This window comes from Ischnura elegans, chromosome X (assembly GCF_921293095.1).
Source record: "Ischnura elegans chromosome X, ioIscEleg1.1, whole genome shotgun sequence".
In the NCBI taxonomy this organism is placed as follows: domain Eukaryota; kingdom Metazoa; phylum Arthropoda; class Insecta; order Odonata; family Coenagrionidae; genus Ischnura; species Ischnura elegans.
Window position 1 is genome coordinate 110,889,542 of NC_060259.1, and position 13,377 is coordinate 110,902,918.

Genomic DNA, 13,377 nt, shown 5'->3' on the forward strand with positions numbered 1-13,377 from the left:
AGTTCGATGAATATAAGATGAGTCTCTTCTTCTATCTCATCATGAGCATTCTGAGTAATTAATAATAACTGAGAAACGATCTACCTACCTATCTAAAAACTATCCTTCTCTCAGTCCTAACCACAACCCAAATACTTGTGCGGAAAGAGACAGCGCAGAATATCTTCGAGTCGATAGAAACATTGCATGCGTAAATCCGCTATTAGTTGGTTCCAAAATAAAGAAAAATTGCTGAGGAGCCTCCCCTGGACAACTAGCGTCATGCAACTCAAGAGTCGCTTGCGCAACCCGAAATAACAATCTCAAAACAACGCCGTGCAATGTCTCCTCCGGTGAAATCAGAAACGGTCTGGTCCACATCAGTGGTCCATACAAATGATCTTTCTCAATGTTATGTGGCATGACAGATGTGAAGATATCTGTGCACGAAAACGATTGGAGGAGAATGCGAAGAAAATAAAAAATGGAAGCGGAATAAGCGAATTTCGTTTGAAATCGCCTCTTTCCTTAGTGGATTTGATATGAATATCATTTTCAAACGGCGACCAAAGTGGCGTCGTCCAAATCGTCGCAACACCTTGGAATCCACAGTGGCCCCAATAATTTCAGTGGGGTGAAGCGGCCCATTCCCAACATAGAAGCCTATTACTTACCTGATACTAAAAAGCGTGTTTTTATGGTTTAGCTGGAAAGAGAAGTGGCCGCTGACTACGGGATCATTTTACGAGAGAATGACAGGGTAATTTATTCCGCCACGAGAAACATGGCCGTTGATAGGAGTGACCGCTGATTAGAGGGGGCCGTTGTTAAAGGTTATGTATACTGTGCTTCTATTCTTTATGGTCCCTGGTATCGCTGGAAAGAAACTCAGGATGTAGCGCTAAAGAGACTTTTACTAGTTAATCTGCATAAAGAAAAGATTTATTAGGAAAAAAAAATTGTGGAGAAAAACATGCATGCACTTGCATTTTTTATGGAAAAAGAGAACATTATAGAGAAACCATGATTTTATTCATAAATCTATCATGACCATTTTGTAGCAATACAAATACCAATAACTATGTACGTGCACATATTTACACTTTAGTACAAAAATGCTGCTACATCAACTATGGTTTCAAATAAAATATATTCCTACAGCAACTTACTTCAGTTCATAAAAACATTAATGTTGGCAAAAAATACATTTGGTGCCAAAAACTGATTAGCACTATTGCTAGCATTTCAGTTACATTTTGAGGAAAGTAATTGTTCCGAAGTGAACACTATTGAATAGGCAATATTGTAGGTGTATGAACGGCATTTGAAATCACCAAAATAATCAATCGTTCCTATTCTAAGGAGATAAATCATGTGTTTCAAAATTAAATTTTTGCCTAGGATAACTATTCTATTTCCTTAAAATAGGCTGATTCCTCAATTTCTTTAGACATACCATATTTAAAAAATGGCAATTTTGGCAACATTTCATGACGAAGAACTCCAATTTTCATCCTTCCGACGAGCATTTTTGCGCTGTTAAAATGAGCATTATTACATTGTGCAAGGACGAAATATATCGCATTATACTAAAAGGCAGTTTAACACGCAAAAAGGTACATTGGTATTACTCTCTTTTCAATCAGAGACCACGAAGAAGTGTATTTGCGGAAGCACGTCAATATCTCAACAGTTCAAACTTCATTCTCCTCATGAGTCAAATTTGAATCATTTTTCTTTTAATGAGGAGAGTAATTGTTCCTAATTGGACACTATTGAATAGGCAAGTAGGCATTCGCCATTCTTCGACATATGCCGCAGATACTGTATCTACTTCTTGGCAAATACTCATTAAAGATAACTGTATTTACGAGATAAAACATTGACTAGTTCGTATTTTTTTATCTCCCGCGTATTGTATGATGCTATTCTGTGATATACTCATAGCCACATATTCAAGTAAGGTATGGGACAAATGTTTTAGCTATATTCCATCGAAATTATGCCTCGGGGCAAAAAAAAACATTAATTTTGACTAAAATAAATAATTTCCAAGAATTAAATAAACGAAACCTTCAAATGACTAGTAATAATTTAAAATTTTCCAGTTCTGGTTGATTTATGACACCTTTGGCTTAAGATGAATTGGCACCTTGCGGTGGGTTTATTTGCATCGCAATAAACGATGCACATGGTATTATTCATAAACAATAAGAATTGGGCTCAAAAACAGTTCTTGTGAGAAGCGTAGCTCAACGGAGAAATATAATCCGACAAGACCTCTTCATGATTTCAAGGGCAGTCCCAAAAGACCTTCATGACGACCCCAAGCGTGGATATTACCATACTCCCAGCTTCAATACTCCAGAAACTTCTGCAGTCGTTTCCAAATTATTGCGAAGGACTTAACATCATTCCATTCGAACAATTTTATAAAGGTATCATAATTTCCGATAAAAGATGATGCACTCACATTACCCGAACATGACCAAATCTTGATAGGCAATGCGGAATTTTTCCATATTCGTCGTTCAAATGGAAAATCGGTGTTGTTACGCTCACCCCCACAAAAAATTGCGGTCATTTCGGTCTGGCCCTCAGGGTCTGCTGTGTAAAAGACGGGTGACGGAATTACGCAAATGCCTTTCGCTACAATGTTCAAAGACTCCTGTCAACCTCACTACGACGTTTCGCGGGCTTCTGCTAAGAGCTTTCTAAAACCTCTGAGACCTTGAGGAAAGTAATTGTTCCTAAGTGAACACTATTGAATAGGCAATATTGTAGGTGTATGAACGGCATTTGAAATCACCAAAATAATCAATCGTTCCTATTCTAAGGAGATAAATCATGTGTTTCAAAATTAAATTTTTGCCTAGGATCCGGAAAAGGATCATTTGCGTGTGGTCAAGAAATGTATAATAATCAAGAATGTCCAAAAATCGAGTTTTAAAAGGGCTGATAACCCAGTGAGGAGGTATGTCATCAGACAACTGCAGTAAACAGGATGCATATTTCTTAACGCATTAAAGACGTTGTGACGCATTAAAGTATCGGTATGTATTATCACATAATCGTATTATTTCACTGCAGAAATTAGAATTTATTAGAGAAGACGCGTAAAATGATGCTATATTATCCAATCATTACCCAGTGCCTACCTAAGATTAGGAAGAACTTTTTCTTCAAGCAATGGAATCGTTACGGAAGTTTGTGAGGTACTTACAGATTTGGTTAACGTAGCATGAATCTGCGCATATTAAGGTCACATCAGATCACAATAACAAATTCACAGAAACACTTTCTGGCTTATAAGTTCATGAAATAAGTTTATTACAATCTAATATTCTAAATAAATTTCACATTTTCAACCACCCTCTCGTAAGAAAGGAATCTAATTAAAAATTTATGAAAAATTTAAATATTTCTCAGTCATTTTTTCTTGTCAAGGAAGCACTCATCTGATCAATCAGAGAAAGATATACGATACACTATACGTGAGACGAATTTCGCTAAGTGTTTAGAGTTGATGCATGGCATTTGACAACAGAGAGAAATTCTAAACGAATCATCAAGTACGATACGGATGGAATTTAAATATGCAAGAAAAAGGCTAAAAAGCTGCAAAAAGACATTAAAATATTCTATGACATATCTCCTTGAGCATTAATGAACATGTTGAGGTAAAGCACTACCATTAGGGGAGTGAGAGAGAAAGGCTCGATATTAGGCAAGTTACAATATGGACACAAAAAGAGACAGCCTTAGCCAAAAGTTAGGAATACAAATGGCAGGATATGGATAGAATGGGAAAATGGTTCAATTTATCTGTCAGAAAATATGAAGGAAGGATCAAGTCAGAGAGGCTACAAATAGATTACGAAAGGGCGGTGGATGAGGATAATCTTGAACCGTGAATTCTGGATGTGGAAAAAGAAAAAATCAAGAAGGTGAACAAAATGTTATACACACTTCACAAAATTTGAGGAGATTGGAAAAGGAAAAAGGGAGGTTTTTCAAAATCGTCCTCGTCAACCGGTCGCATTCCACGGTGAAAAAGAAGAAGACCACGGAATTTGGACATCCACGGAAGTTAAACTGAAAGGTATGACTGGAAAAGTGGGTAGATGAGAATTATGAACAGACAAATGGAGGTGAGAGGTAGAGAGTACTTGTGCGACGATCAGTTCAGACTTAGGAATGATGGGACGCAATAGCGGTGAGTTCAAGCGAGCAGAATAGCTTTTCAATGTTATCACGTCAGTAAGATTCCCGAATTCCGGCAAGCTAGCAGCTGATAGGCTTGCACAAGCTTGGGAATGCACGAGAGAAACAGTTAGGCATTTTTCAGTCGCAAGAGGATGGAAGTGGAGAGGTTTTTCCAAAACTCTAAATCGGGGAACCTTAAGCTTCTAACAGTAAGTAGAAAGCTACAAACTTGAACAGGTTGAGCACTTAAACTACTCGGGCAGAAAATTTTAGGGAAACGGAGCTATTAGAAAAGATATTAGGAAAGGAAAATTGCTCACGAAGAGGAAATTGCAAAAAGGGGTTCGTTACTTAGGAATTTTAAGAAATTTGGCGTCGAATCTAACATGCAGCACGGTGCTAAATGTTGTAAAACTGTGGACACTGAGGATGGAGAACTAGAGTAGACCGTGGGAGTTCAACATGTAGGTGTGGAGAGAATATAAAATGAAAGCTTAAGAAAAGGAAAAAGAAAGTGTAAACCGGTCTAGTTTCAAAAAGAGGAAGGCTTTGCCAATAATTAATGTTAAATAGTACAAATAGAAGGATGGCGCATTGACAGGAACAATTCAGGAGAGGTAGAAAGGAAATCTGGAGGACGCAATAAGAGGATGAACCGCGAGATGATAGAAGTGATGAGGAAATTGAAGTGGAGGTGGAGTGGGAGAGGGGAGGAGGGAGGGGGTGGAGAGCATTGGCACAAGCATAGAGGAGGAGAAGAATGGTGAATAGCAGGGCAAGCTGTGAATGATATGCGAGGAAGAGAGAAGAAGCAACCAGCCAGGATAGGAGCCAACCGTTCATGAGATTTAGGCGAACGCTCAATGCGGGTATGGGATAAACCGGAGTGACGTCCTCTACATAAAATAGGAGAATACCGAATGAATGAATTCCATTTTTTATGTCTCTTGGCCAGTAAAGTAGCGATGCTTGGAAATGGTCTATGCTCTCTCTGATGATTTCATTTTGCTACAGTCAATTATAAAAATGGCATATTTCCGCATGAAAGTCAAAGTTAACCAAATCACCTATTAATCGTGAATAAAAAAGGACATTTGATATGTGCAATGCATGCAATTGATATATTTTATGTTTGAGTGAAATAAAGTTGATATCAGCCACGGTACCCAGAATTCAATATTCATTTGTGAATATGTTGCCAATGGTCATAAGGCACAATCTCCGTTGTTTATAAATTTTAGGTTAAAATACGCATTCGATTCCATGGGAGAATAAATAAAATTGGTGTTCTTTTGGAAATCACAGTAAAGTTCAGAAGCAGCGCAATGGTTGTCATACTTTTGCTCAGTCATCACCGAAAGTAATAATGGTAAAATCTACGTTCATACGTTCGAAGTATGCATAAGTACCCTAAGGTCATCATTACCATTACTTCTTACTGCTACTGATAGTGATAATTATTATAGTAGCAAACTACATCTAACTGATGTATTTTAACATTCTAGTTCGTTAAATTTCTATTAATATTATTGATAATCTAATCCTTCCACGAGAAAGAGGTAGTCAATGGAAGCGTAATATGGCCTGGGTAAGCTTATTAAAGTCAATGTCTCAGTTGTATCCTGGCATGTGACGTGGCGAGAAACTAAAAATTCGCACTCAATTTTTGCACTACCAGCATAGCAAATTCCCATGTAGAAGCATTATACGATTTATATTTTGTATGAGCAATAGGAGAATAATGGCGATTTTAGTGAAATTACTTACCTCAGTTTTATTTTATTTTCGTAAGGTGTTTTCACACATTCACATCGTCATCAAGTGCGGACAAGTCAGTGGTTTAAAAGATATTTCAAATACGCTTCCTTTCAGAATATGCTAGCAAAAGAAACTTTTCCACATTCAATGATATAGTTAGCATTTTTTCAAAGTCAAGTGGCTTCAATGTTGGCTACAGTGCAGTGACGCTTAGCACTCCATGAATATGTACTCTGAGTTTTGACATAATTGCGAGTTTATAGCCTCCAGTATGATCGTACAGTTATCTTCGTAATCCATTTGCTTCTTTCACCGATTGTGTGTCCACGTAAATAGGATGAGAAGGCACAGGTACGATCGGCGCGGTGTTTGGGAAAAACTGTGTGACTGACTGGCGGGGAACGCCTCAAGGGAATCTCATTCGAGTGCCAGTAAAACACTAATGATGATGAAACATGATGCATCATTCCTGCCACCAGCTTCTACTCAAAGTAGGCTCAACCATAAGGCCTAAACAAACCTACTCTAATGTGGGCTTACACGAATTCTCGGAGTTGAATATATCACAAGAATATTTCGCCAACGTTCCATGAAGTCTCTTCAGGTTGATGAAGTGAAGACAAATAATTTGGCTGGCCTCGCACATATTCGCCCCATCGATTTATCAAATCCACCGATCACACTTCACTGCATCGACCACTCGCGTTGCACCTCCCCTCTCACAATAAACCCGACCAAATACTCCATCGACACTCCAGGAGGTCCGGGGAAGCCAATTGGAGCGTTACCGATGTATTTTTGTTAATATATTAACAGACAATTTAAGCAAACCTTGCTAAGATGATCCGTGCTTACGAAAAGCCTTCAGGCTTCAACACGATCGCCGAGCACGGAGCATCAACTAACGTGAGAACATGCTCAGGCATCTCATTTGAACTGATTTTCTTTATGAAAAGCATTACTCGCACTCACATTTTGTCACGATCTCCTGTCGTCATAGAAAATCTGCCATTATCTCGAAAGATTCTGTACACATTCACCAGACTCTAATTACCTCAACCTCAGAACAGGTAATGAGACTGCATATAACAAGTAAGTTTTTACGCCGTCGAGCTTTTCGGTGCAAAACTGTTGAAAAAACATGGATTTCACCATGAAAGAATCATGAGGCATAAATGGGATTCGAAATGAGATCTCATGATTTCCAGTCTGGTATAGGCAAGCTGTGAAACTTCGGGATTCAATGCCAGCTAGTATACCATTCATTAAGGATTGGTGGTGTCAGTGATTCATTAAGGATTGGTGGTGGCATAAACATTTGGAGGTCATGGTTCCAGTCTCGGCTGAGCCAAATAATTCTTTTTCATCGTTATTTTAAATGGCGGGTTCTTATGCTGATTGCTCGCATTCTAAATACAGGATATTCTAGATGATGGCGAACTGCAAATGCTCTGAAAAATTCAAGACTAAGTCTTAAGTTTTAAACATGTTTAATTCTTAAGGATACGGAGACAAAATGCAATCGTTCGAGCGAAAGTAATGCGCTCTTTCATCGTTTGTGACCTCTTCAAGTGTCCATTTTGGTGTCGGCCATTATTAAAATATTTAAATTATCAGGGTTTAGTAATATTCTGAAGTTAATGCAGCTACATTTCACCACGGGCCAAGGCAAGTTCAATTGATACACGCATGGGAAATTCCAAAACCTCACGTTTTGGGTGTCTATTTACGTTTCGCTAAAAAGATCACAAGCGATGGGTTCTTGGGAATTCTAACCTTCAACCACTTTAAAATTTATAGACCCCTAAATATATTTAGTACCCCTGAAATTATTATTCTTTTTTTATAAATCTGGTCTAAATCTGAAACTTGAGCCAATTATTAACATCGGAACTTTAGAGAAATTCTTTCATAAAATTGACTCTAAACTGATATTATTTTAGAAATTCCGACGTTTCATTGAAATCCTCTAAGTCTAATTATCCTTTCTGGAGAACGTATAGCAAAATTGATGAGCAATGCATTACTATTATTTACCCTCAATGTTAACCTTGATTTAGAAATCAGTAATTGCCATTCAGAATAAGTATTCTCTGGAGGTTGTTTTCCTAAGCAACCTATGCTTACATATAAAAACATGAAAATAATATTACATTTTGACAGGACTAGACCTTAAGCCACATTTTTCTTGCAAGTCTTGCATATTTATTGATTTGAGTGCTTGTTTCTTTCTAGTTTTGACTGTTGAATACCTATATTCGACCCACAACGATTGAACCACTAAATATTTATCCTATTTGGAGCGATATTAAATCATGCATCTTTCCTATGCTTAAGATATCCATTTCGAATCCAAAAGAAAACTCAATGACTTGTACGCCTACAACTGTCTTACACGAGTATTTATCAAAATTATAAATAGGCATTTTTGCTTTCATCAGAAAATATTATTATCATGCTAACTCTTGAACAGACGGCTATTTTCAAAAAGATTTCAGTTGAGGAATTATGTTCAAAGGAAAGCTACGTAGAGTGAGGTCAGTTCAGGAAATGGCTGAGCACAACTTTTCCTCCGACGAATATGGGACTGAAGCCTATGTGTACAGTTATTACGACCTGTGAAGTACATGAATTCCATTCTAAATAATATACAAGTCTATAAAAATATGACAGATTTGCACATGAAGACATTAATCAAGGCGGAGAGCAAATCATCATCCTAAGTAAATTATTAACTATACTGAGAAACGTCATTTTATCACTTCTCCACTACGTAAAATTTTACGATTTTCATTACTGATGGTAGCATATAATGACAAAAGTATATGATCTAATAAAAATGTGAAAATGGTAAAAGATATTAAATGCTTGTTTATCTAATTGCATATTCCTTATCATTTTAGCAGTAAAATTTCAGCTATATTGCTGATACTCGGCATTTTCATAGAACAATATTTTATTTCCTCATGGAATATATTAAAATAAACTATGTCTATCACTCCGGTGCAAAAGCTATTCTGTTCATCAAACACTTATCGGAAAAGGACGCGTGCAATAACGAAGCTCAGAAAAAGTAATGAATAAAAACGATGAGTATTAATCCTGAAGAAAACAAAAGACTAAGTCTTCACCTTTGAGTCTGATTGTGGGAAGCCGAGCGAGCTGAGAATATATGGCTTCTTCACTAGTACTGAAGGAAAGAAGTAAATACATTGCTAAAATTATCATTTATGCAACACTACACTCTTTGAAAAATGTATGCTACCACTAAAATATGAGGTTTATTAATTGACTCCTTTATCGTAGGTACGTAAGTAGCTATGGATGCAAAATGCTGACTTGTTAAAAATTCTTCAAATATGCCGTCTGCCGCTCGTTATAAACTTCGAGTCGTGCCAAATGTTTTTTTCTAGTGTAGCATTAGAAGGAATTTTCTATAGGAATTAATTTACTGCTCTGACGTGAAGAGAGTTTAAACGTTATGACCATGAAATAAAGGTATATAAAAGGTGGTAAAATATATATAACACCACAGAGGGATGTTTCAGTATTTCACGGCCTCATAGCTCTAAAAATAAACTTTTTATCTTGTAACAACCAGTGACTCAAGTCATGGGTTAATACTGACAAAAATATTGGCTAGTTCTTTGGCAGCAATATATCCTAGTCAATAGTCCTAGAGTTCCGTTCCCATCCATGACACTACTTGGAGTGTAACGCGTGGACCTGTTTCTTTGAGCATCGATACTGCAGTAGAATGCTTCACACTTGCTAAGCTGTGGCCATCAACTGCTATGAGGCGATCTCCACTCCTGCGGGAGAGAAAAATTGGTTTTTCAACTATAAGGTAAAGTGAAAATATTATGATCATGCCAATACAAAAAGCTAAATGTTTTTTCAATAAATGAAAACATTCTTAGTATTTTTGAGCAGTGATAAACGCATTTTTTACAAATTATATGCGAGTTTGATGCAAACCTTTAATATGGAATTGGAAAAATTAAAATTATTATTTTTTCAGAATGTATGTATTCAAAAGGTATTAATAAATGTAGGAAGCATTCCATCTCAATTATTTTTATATCAATTATATATTTATAAATTAATAGTAAGTAATAATTAACTATGAACTTCGAGTATCTTTGTGTATTAGCCTCTAAAGGGAACGAACCGTTTTTTGAATGCAGGTAAAACTGAACACATTTTACCAAACAATGACCATTCGTTAGAGTTGCCCTTCATGATTAAAAATATGAAACAATCAGTAGAAGATTTTTTTTCTCCTTGGCCACGTTTAATGGAAAAACTGGCTAACCCTCGGGGGGATATTTTGAATACGTGCAGAATTCAACGCAAAATTGGATGGGGGATGGCAATGAAGAGAGGCAAATGATACGTTTCGTCGGATTGAAGTGGTGTAAAATTATTGATTAGTGGTTTACTCATTCATATCAATTCAGCATAAAATATGTGCCTGAGAACTTAATTTACATCAGAATCTGACCTTTCTCAAAGATTTGGCGATAATATAATTGTAATGCTCTAATAATATGCATGAAGTCCTAAATATTTGGCTTACTGATTCCAATCGGTTATTGGTGAAGCGTCCGGACGCCTAATATCCTCCAAGTGCGACACGGCCAAGGGAGAGGAACTGGCCTCCCAACCTGAATGTGTGATATTCACGCCTGTGACTTAGTCTGGGGTGAGCTATATCCTCACCAACCTTCGGGTTCAATCTCTGAGTGTGTGAAATTCCAGTACCTGGATAAAATTTCCTCAAAACTAGAAAAAAGCCACTTCTTTTGCGGCATAAAATCTTACGCTAAACGTTTCTATCTGGGATCGCTTAGGGGATGAGGGGCAAGAGTCCGCATGGGGCAAGAATCTTTTTCCGAAATATTTCTCTAAATGCCGGGATGATGACACTTGTAGTCAATCAGCGTCATTTACGTGACCAAATGTAGCCGGAGAGTGCTTTTATGGGAGGGCAACGAACGACAGAACGTGATTTTATCTTATTTTTCATTTTTACTCAACGTTTACCTATATTGTAAGACCGCGTAGTTCTTATCTGTGCTTTGGGCGTTTATTTCACTGCTATGTTTGTCTTTTGATCCATTGTATGAATTATTTGCCTCAAAATTCATGCAGTTAACTTGCTTGCAGCTCATCATGTAGTTCTGTTTTGGCTCATTAGGTAGCAAGTGGCAAGTGCCGTTGGGATAAGAGTTCTGGGGCAAGTGTCCGCATGAGGACTTCGGGCACTGACCCCTCCCCTACTTCATAGCATTGCTTTTTCTATGAACTCATAGTTTCTGTTATAAATATCACATGCACTTTGTTGGTAATTATATTGAAAGAAAATGCGGAACTGTAGGAGAAAAACCGACTGGAAAACATTTGGGCAACAAATTTTGGAGGTAGCCACACTGAGGAGGAGCAATGGAGAATCCATGCGTTCCATGGCAGCTGCTGTAGAAGTTTATGAATTGTCTCTGCGTAAACATCTTATTTTGGTTTGTGCAATAGAAAATATTGATGTACTGATCGGGATTTGAAAAATATTGCTTAATTTTAGAATTTCAGGTGCGTTTTATTCACAGATATGCATAAAACATTTCTCTCCTGAGAACATTAGACCACATCCAAAAGCATTGTATGCGCATGGTCGGCGTAAGAACTCAAAGCAGTCTGAAATTCTTACGAGTTCCTCCATCACCCAGAAACTATACATGAAGATATCTAAAAGCAAGGTTAAGAGTTGCGGTGCTAAGCGGTGGCTAGTGGACGGCAAACTGGGCATTCACTTCACCGGAAAAACTGATTGTCACTTTTGGAAGTTGTGTAAAATTGTACTCAGATCCTGTTGATTGAATAGCATGTAATGAATGCAAAACATGGAGGAAGCGACACACGAAAACTGTGATGAGGACACTTGCCCCGGAAGGGACAAGATTCCTATTTGTTTTTCTCTTACTTTTTGATGAATAACGTCAGCTATTATTTTTTTCTACAGCAATTGTAGTATATGTAGTATATGTAACTGCGAACAAATTGAGCAAAAATCAAAATTATTGTTTGAACCTGAATATATAATTTTAATAATTGTTTGTTAGATGCGAACTCTTGCCCCTCATTCCCCTATGTGGTGCTCACTGAATGTTATTTGGCCATTTTGTGAACAGTAAATTCGCCGCTGGGATAGTTCGCTTTTTCAGTTCAATTCAACAAATGACGGCACATAACACTTATGTTCCGATCATTTTCATTTCATCCATTTCATTTTTTAACGTTCAGAAAACATTTTGACATTCACACCGATATTATTTTTAAATAAAAGTCCAAAACATCTAAATTTGACCGAATTCTATGGTAAAACCCTGTTACTGATAGTTAGAGTAATTAATAATGACTTCTTATGGTTTTAAGTATTTTTAAACGATAGGTGAATACAATATCGAATGAATACATTTACTTTGGCATAATTCATGCTCTGACTTTTTTAATCACCTGAGTTTTCCATCCTTGGCAGCAGGTGAGTCTTGTACGACATAGAGGACATGAATGGGTTCAGGACCTCGAATAGGATCTTCGCCTCCAACTATGCTAAATCCAAGGCTTTCAGAAGAGCTCCTGTGTAATACCACTGTTTTTGGGTACTGAAGGAATCTGTAAATTTGAAATGATCAATTATTTTATGATTAGTCTTAGGCTTAAAGTTTGCAGGTTATACATTGACGGGAATTAAATAACACTATCAGAATGCTAAATATATTATGGTATACTAATTTTTCTATACGTTTATACCAGGAAAAAGAGTTCACCTCAGTTAAAGCCGGTTATCTTCATTATTTTCAAGGGTAGTATGTTATACTTGACTACAGAGCAAGATGTTTCTGCTCATCAGCAATATTTTTAGGGTATATCTGAACGTGGTCCGGTAATTATGAAAGTCTTTATACGCTTTTGCTTCCTCAATGCAATTTGACCTTTCAAATACAATGAAAAAACGTTTAGCTCAAATATCAGCTCAAAATCCACAAATTGCCATCACAGCGTTACTTACTTTGCCGTAAAGGCTCAAGAATTTGAATAAAAGCATGGAGGAGAATGTCGTCCTCTCTTACTTAGGGGCTTGGAAGCAGAGTTAAGGCGTTGGAAATATAATATGACGCCTTTAATAAATTAGGAGATAACCATAATAACGACTACGACAGCGTAAATTTCATTTAAACCATTTAGACAGGTTCTGTATAATGGTGAAAATTATGTTCTCCTTTAACTCAACAGGAGAGGGTTTTGGCAACTTCGAATCCACGAGTGAAGTCTATACCGTTTAACATGCAGCAATTGCAATTCTAGCTTAAGTCTCGCACCATGTCCAGTCACAGCCTTAACCGTGAGATTGAACAAACTTGAAAATGATTTCTT

At 37.0% G+C, this 13,377-nt stretch overlaps 1 protein-coding gene across 2 annotated transcripts in view; it reads right to left on the minus strand.

Moving 5' to 3' along the window:
* Positions 1-989: 989 nt before the first annotated feature.
* The window catches only part of LOC124170827 (ligand of Numb protein X 2-like), a 101,831-nt gene continuing 89,443 nt past the window's right edge, over positions 990-13,377 (minus strand). For both annotated transcript variants that reach the window (XM_046549810.1, XM_046549809.1), the window contains 2 exons: positions 12,457-12,615; positions 990-9,755 (listed from right to left, as the gene is read on the minus strand). In XM_046549810.1, the coding sequence (XP_046405766.1) occupies positions 9,620-9,755; positions 12,457-12,615 (295 nt within the window). In that variant the 3' untranslated portion in view covers positions 990-9,619. The remainder of the gene's footprint in view (positions 9,756-12,456; positions 12,616-13,377) is intronic.